The 7,401-nt window shown below is 43.0% G+C and overlaps 1 protein-coding gene across 1 annotated transcript; it reads right to left on the bottom strand.

Annotated features, from left to right (window-relative positions):
- Positions 1 to 544: 544 nt before the first annotated feature.
- Positions 545 to 7,129, bottom strand: dact1 (dishevelled-binding antagonist of beta-catenin 1). Its single transcript, XM_026934462.3, has 4 exons — positions 6,427 to 7,129; positions 4,575 to 4,704; positions 3,660 to 3,815; positions 545 to 3,067 (listed from the first exon to the last, which is right to left on the bottom strand). Exons 1-4 carry the CDS (start codon positions 6,769 to 6,771, stop codon positions 1,218 to 1,220), a joined length of 2,481 nt encoding a protein of 826 aa, XP_026790263.2. The 5' UTR covers positions 6,772 to 7,129; the 3' UTR covers positions 545 to 1,217.
- Between the last annotated feature and the right edge of the window lie 272 nt (positions 7,130 to 7,401).

Raw genomic sequence — 7,401 nt, 5'->3', positions numbered from 1 at the left:
TCTGTTGCACCACACCAGATGATGTTAAAATAATCGGTAGAGAAGATCAGGGAAAACAATATAGCACAATGTAGGGCTCCTCCACCAGTGTAGTAACATACTGTAGTACATATGTAAGGAAAAGTGCTAGTTGCAACCGGAGGAAACAAAAAGAGACATTGTTCTTATATAACTAAATACTTCTGTCTCCAAAAACAATTATTTTGGAATTAGAAAATTATTAGTTATAACCTATGTAAATTAGATTTTTTTTATAGACAGCCACAATTAAAAAGAGGCATGTATTTGTCTATTGACTCTGTTGGCTTAGCTGATATAAAGACCACAACAATCTCATAAACATAAAAAAAATAATCTGTAATTTTAGCACTACTGAAAAAATAAACTCAGATGTTGTAACTTCAATATTTATATATCACTACAAATTTAAGGGTAAACTTAACCTGTCACTCACTAACATACACATTCAATTGATGACTCATTCAGTTGATATTGATGACAATAATTTAATCATATGAGTAATAGTTCCAAAGAGATTTAGAGCTGTTATCAAAGGCAACATTTAATAAAGCATAAAAAGATAGGACACCAAAAATGAAAAATATGTACACAAATTGCAATTTACAGACAATAGGAAAAAACCACAAGGTAAATAGCAATGTCAACACTCATGCATATTTATTGTGCATATAACAAAAGCCCTGTTGTCAGCAGGTGAACTTGCCCAAAGATTGTTCGATTTTGCAAATAGACTTGGTCTATCTCTCCATCTCACTTCTTCTCTGTTAGAAACAATGCATTTTCTTCTCAATCATACTTCCTATTTTATTTCATGTATGACTAACCAAATATATTAAGTTTTAAATATTTTATTTAAAAAATCAACAATGTCTATTGATCACATTTACAAATGCACTTGCCATGTAAATGCATCACATGAAAATCTGAGTTTATAATAAATATGTCTACAGAAAATGACACAATGGGGGGATTGAGATGCTTCTCAATGATTTTAACGTGTGATATAAGGATGCTGAAAGTGCGTGGGGGATATCACTCAATTAATCCACTTGTAGTGAAAGATCTCTTCAACATGACTCGTACAGATTGTAAGCAGTGTGAGTGAATTCTGCTTAGGCACTTTATTGGGTGAGTACTGAGAGCAGCTAATTTGATTGGCTGCATCCCTATTCAAACTCCCCAGTCCCTTAAGTCTCTCACACTGTGGTCATGAGTTTTAGGGAGCCTGATCGGAAGCGTAGGATTCTCTTCTTTAAATTGTGGGAGGCTTTGATTTTGACAAAGGCTTTGGCCTGCGCTGAAGTCATTTCACGGGATGCTTGACTATACTGAGGCCAGTTGACTCCACTGCTGCCTTCAGAGTCAGTGCTAGTTGTGCTTTCTGCAACAAAGTCTGCCTCACTAGCACTTGACTCACTGTCCCCAAAACAGTTGGTGGTGTAGTTACTCCGCTCGTCTTCACTTGTGTCCACGATGGTGGAATGAAAGAGAGAAGCACATTCAGCAGAGTACTCTGAGTCACTGCCCACATAGGCATAAGGGCTGGTGACGTGCGCGTTGGAAGGGAGATACATTCCTGACATGTGGCCCAGCATCTCCCTCTTGTGCCTGCGGTGAACCCTCCTGAAAGCCTCCTCATAAGGCACCTCTGGGATGCCCCGCAGCCTACGATGGTAGTCATTGCGCTTGTATTTGGGTTTAGCCAGCACAGCCTCATGATGCCTGTGGTGGCCATGGTGTCTTTGGGTAGTTGACCTGCCTGTGGAGCTGGTGTGTTTTTCCAGGATTCGCCCCTCAGGGATTGATGCTGGGATCCTTTTGGCTTTACAAGATGCCCTCTTGGAGGCTTTATATGAAACAGCCATGTCCTCCGCCGGTCTGGATCGCCTGGATCCTGTGCGATGCCTGTCACGGCCTGCTTCTGATACAAACTCGCTGGATTGGGTCCTATTTTTCATGCTGCTAGTGTTCTTCACCTTGACAATTTTCACGTTTTTGCTACCACCTTTGCGAAGTTTGACACTCTGCTCTTGGGCAGGTATGTACTGAGCACTGACCATCTGACCCCCCTCATCCTGACTCTGAGAGGAGGAGCCGAGGCTGAGCACCTCTGGCAGAGGCTGCTCCACTTTAGCAGAGCAGGCCATTGAAGTCTGAACATTAGGAGTTCTCTTAGGAGTTCCTGCTTTCACCATTTGTGCTGATTTACTGTCCTCCACAGCAGGGTAATAAGAATGCTTGTTAAGTTTTGGGGACGACACTGCGTTAGGGCTACCCAAGTCCTGGCACTCCTTAGCAACAACAGTTAATGGTTGGCCTTTATTGGCCCCAGGGCCTTTCTTCTTTAATAGGCTATTGGTGTTAACATCATTTTTGATTATGAATCCATTTGAGGATTGATTCTGAGAAGAGGAGGCTCCGTTATTCTCTAAGTGTTCTCCCTTGGACTCAACAGGCCACTGTCTTTGAGGTGACACTGCGCTGGGGTCAGTGCAAGGAGCTGTTGCTGCTTGCAAACAAGTTTGCCAGTTGGGTGAGAGTTCAGGAGTCCTTGGCTGGGTCTGTCCAGCAGCAGCAGGCCTAACACAGAGGCTGCCCTGTCGTAAGACACTCTTGGAGGGGTCTGTGTTTATGCTTGTTCGAGGTTTATTCGTCCTTATTGGCTGTGCTCTCCTCTGAAGCAGTCCAAAGATATAACTGTCCAGTCTTTTGTTGAGGGGAGCTTGAGCTTGGGAGAAAAGGGCTTGTTCAGGTTTTTGACCATTGTCAAGGGTTTCTCCAGACTTGGACAGACCAGAGTCTTCCTTCAGATGGCTGACCATAGATTGGAAAAAGATGGGGCTCTGAACAGCCACAGCATGAAGAGGGCTAGGGTAGCGATATACATCACTTCCATTTTTGGCTATCAGGTCACAGTGGAACTTGGACACGCTGTCACAGTTCCCATCTGGAGAAGGAGAGTATGGAGCAGACAGTGACCTACGGACTGTACCAGAACACGAGTCCTCACACTGCTCTTCACACTCAGCACAGACACTGAGCTCATCTGCAGAGGGAACAGGGACAGTTAGCATTAGAGAACAAAAAAAAAGTCTAAAGGAACACAAAGGATCACAAATACTCCACCCCAAAACCATTCCTAGCTTCTAAATTCATCTAAATATTGTGTTTCTTTGATTGTTTCTGTGAGAGCAGTCTCAACCCTAATTGAATTGTTGAGCTAGGTCAATGGTTGATTAGCTTTGACATGCAAATGAGCCTTTTGTCTTTTTCGGTTTATCAGAGGTGTGGCATTTGCAGAGCTGTGAAACTGTTTCTATCTCTTATGTTTGGGTGTCTTCTTACCCTGTCCTCTTCTATTTGCATTCTACCAGACTTAATTGTTTTAGAGGACTTTCAGCTAATGATAACAAAACAAGGCAAGCAACAGAGATAAGTGTCTGATGCTTGAATGTAGGCTTCCTCTTCTTGATAACAGTTTAAGGCGCAAATAGGACTACTCATTAAAATGTGCTACATATTTAAAATGTCAGAGAACACATTGTTTCAGCTAAGCACCATCACCCAGATGACGCGGGCTGTGAGGATCTGCATAAATCCTCCCTACATAAATCCCTAAAGTATTTAAAAGCTCTCACCTGAAGACTTGGGTCTTCCTTCAGAGGCACAGAGCGAGGTGTCAATGGGGGCACACAGGCAAGATGTGGAACGACAGCTGGACAAACACTCACTGAAGACAGAGTTGGAGGAATTAGAGAGGGAGCCCGAAGTACCATCACTTAACTCGTAAAAACCTAGCAGAGAAGGAGAGATAAAGAAAGCAGAACTTTAAGAAACTGATTACATTGAAAAAGAAACCATTACCAGAATGCAATATTCATTACTTACAAACGCATCACTCTGTTCTGTAATCACTCTGTTCTGTAATATAAATTTGCTCTCAAAGATAGCTTGCATAAAAGTTGTATTACTTTGTAATATAAATCAGCTAATACCGAATTAAGGACACAAGCAATCTCCCCAGCTATTAGGAGCAAAACCTTTTAAACAATAGTGACATTCAGAAAGAAGCCTACACATGTGCAATCAATTTCTGCTTTATACACACTTCACAAAACAAAAGTGTAGTCTGCTTCAGCACTAAAATGACCTCTCGTATTTGGAATGTAAACCAACTCAGCTGGGAAGGCAGTAAGCACAGGGTGCAGATTGTTCATATTACCAAATTAGTGCCTAAACAGTGTGGCTAAGCAGTCTCCAACTGAGATTAGGCCTGGCAGGCACACAAGCTGCCACTAGCATTATTGTGTTCACAAAGCACTTTTATACCAAATTATATAACCTGATTATGATCTCTGTTTATAGCCTTTTGGGGGAATAAGAAATGGGAACTAAGAACCAAGGAAATTGCAGTGCAGTGATTGGATCAGATTGTGTTTGGTGTAACATCATGTACTTCATTTTTATATCCTATTATCTACACAAATAATTTCCAAAGCCTTTAAAGCTGTCGAAAGCCTCAAGTCCTCCACTAATCCCAGGCTAGAACCAACCTGAACTGGGCCGGCTATCACTCTCCAGATGCTCATGTAGGGTCTCTGTGTCCAGTCGCAGGTCACTGATCTGCCTGTCCAACTCCTGGAGCTGACTAATCAAACCAGCATCTCGCCTCCGCAGGCAGTTCTGCAGGAGAAAAACAATTTAGTGAGGTCAAAACCACATCTGCTACATGGGGGAAAATCAACACTGGAGTCAGTCAACGCAGAGAGATAGTCAGACATTGTTTTTAGTGCTCTGGTATTCAGACCAGTGATGAAGTAAGTTGTGGCTCAGCTGTTTCAGGTAATCAGTCCCCTTTGGAATTCAAGTCTATTTCCCATAGTTGTCTGAGTGCTGGTTGCCTGGAGGTATGGATCAGACAAGTGTAATGGACTAAATTAGAGTCAGGCCTGGTGGGGGAGAAGCATTCAGCTTAAACACGCCACTTATGTGGAATTGGCCGCGTCTGACAACACCCGGATCATGTGCAGCATTCCAGTTTAAAGTGTGGTGAAACAGCCGACCAAGGGAAAGATCCATTAAAGCATACATACATTACTTCAAATGGCTCATAATCAGTGGTTTTTTTATCTACTGCACATTTGAACTGCTGTTTGCTGACAGGAGCAGCGGATTCCAGTGCTATATGAAGCAACAGAATGGGACTGGCTCTGCTAGGGACTGGGAGGCAGTAAAAACGTGTGCTCCTGACAGGCAGGCTTGTGGTGATTTATGGGCTCGCAGCTCGCAGAATGCTGGGCTGTGGAGACCATTTTTACACAGAGCGCCATTTGCAGAGTAGAGCAAGAGTTATTTTGAAATGGTACAAAATTAACCTTGGGCAGTGGTGATAGCCTCTTAACAAGGATTAGAAACAATGTGTATGTTCTGTCTATAGGTTAATTGTTTTAGGAGAAAATGTCAGTGTCTACCTTTCCTATTTTCTGTTTAAATATTGCATTATAAACAAGTGCAACATTCTTCACAGCAAGAAATAACTGCTGTTCTTCATCCTTGCATACTGTTTTCACTGGGATTTTTTCCTTTGAAAAAGCATGATTCTATCTTTACTCTGTTACATGGAAACGGCGTGTGTGTGAACAGAGAGATAACTTTAATCTGGAGCAGATCTTGGGCCTGTTTTAAGCTCAGCAGGGTGTCAGTGGCTGCTGGGCTGCAGAACTTCATCTGGGCCGCTTGGTCTATTGTAAGTCTGGGGCGAGCCTCAATGAAGCGGCGGGACCCCCTCGAAGCACGGAGCAGTACACTCACCGCATTCAGGAAGTTCCATTTAAATAACATTACATAGCTTTACATCGCTTTCCTGTCATTTTAATGATCATTTGCGGAAATTAGTTTGGTTTCCTTCATGCCTGGATAAAGACAACGCAGCGTCCGGTACACTTAGCAACTTTAGTCCTTATAGATTAACATAATTATGCAAACCAAACACTTTATATGCCTAAATAATGGTAATATGTTGTGCATAGCCTGCGCAGAGACTGAGAAAGTCTTGGTTTTGTACTCATAGTTAAATTCAGCTTCACCACAAGCGAACAAATTTTTGCCCTAATTTGGTGCTTTATTACAGCCAATGAACGAGTGAGTGCCTTGTTGCTACTAAAGCGCGTCTGTCTGTAGCTTTTGCTACTCAGATGCATAAGTCTACCACTAATTCCTATACTATTTATTATAATGATCATTAAAGAAAAATCTGCTCTGAAAACCCACTAAGGATACAGCCTAACCTAGAGCCACACACGCAAGCACAATGACACGCGCGCGCACACACACTCACGCAGAACACGCACACACAGAAACACTGTAACATTATATATGCAAATGCATTTGGTTTGTACTACATACCAGCTGCTTTCTCAGCAGCAGAATGTTCTCTTCCAGCAGTTTCTCCTCGTTGTTTAGGTAGTTGTCCTCTAGCGCGGAGCACAGCTGATTATCTTCTTCCCCACTTGTGCTGATATTGTCCTGATGATTCAGGGCGTTGTGGACCAGCAGCTCCTGTCTCTGTCTCAGATAGTCCAATTCTGCCAGGCCAGCCAGTGTGGCTTCCATTCTGTCTCGGGCTCTGAGGCGCTCCAGCTCGGCGTCCCCTCGCTCTCTGGAGCGGCTCTCATAATCCTTCCTGTCCCGCATCCCGGCGCAGTCCCGCAAAATAAACAGTTCTGCAAGCGCAGCCGTGGTCTGCCTCATCACAGCCGTGGGTCAGACCACTTAAGCTACAACATTTACGACAGCAAGTCTGCTGATGTTCAAACTACACGACCTTGATTTGTATATCTTCTATTTACTTACATTGCCGCACAATTTCCATCAAAAAACACCAAAAAACTTTGAAGTATCCACAGAATGTCCGCAGAATAAGTATCTCCACTTCACTTCATTTATCGCTGCTTTAAAAAAGCAACAATAGTTTCCCAATGCAATAGCAAAAAAAGTATCCAAACTGTGCAGTCCTGAGGAGAGAAAGCACGCGCGCTGTGCGGGATGTGAGTGTGCGGGTCAATATAGCGGTCTGAAGCTGCGCGCACTCACTCTGTATGCAGTGCCCTGCCGACTCCCAGGCGCGGGGAGGTCCTAGTGTCCGCCCAGTTACATCACCAACCTGATCATCGTCTTCTTGCCTCCTCCTCCCTTCACGCATGTAAAAAATAAAGCAACTGAAATTAAAAGTGAGATTCAGGTCACTATTTACTGATTACTTAGATGACCTAAAATTCTGTTCACATATCTCCAACATTTTGGTGATCAAAACAATGAGCCTACTCATTTTAAAGATAGCATATATAGTCTCCTGTTGACCATGAGAAATAAATAATAACA

This window comes from Pangasianodon hypophthalmus, chromosome 10, assembly GCF_027358585.1.
Source record: "Pangasianodon hypophthalmus isolate fPanHyp1 chromosome 10, fPanHyp1.pri, whole genome shotgun sequence".
In the NCBI taxonomy this organism is placed as follows: domain Eukaryota; kingdom Metazoa; phylum Chordata; class Actinopteri; order Siluriformes; family Pangasiidae; genus Pangasianodon; species Pangasianodon hypophthalmus.
Note: the sequence above shows the minus strand (reverse complement) of the source record. Positions and strands in the feature narration are given on the sequence as shown.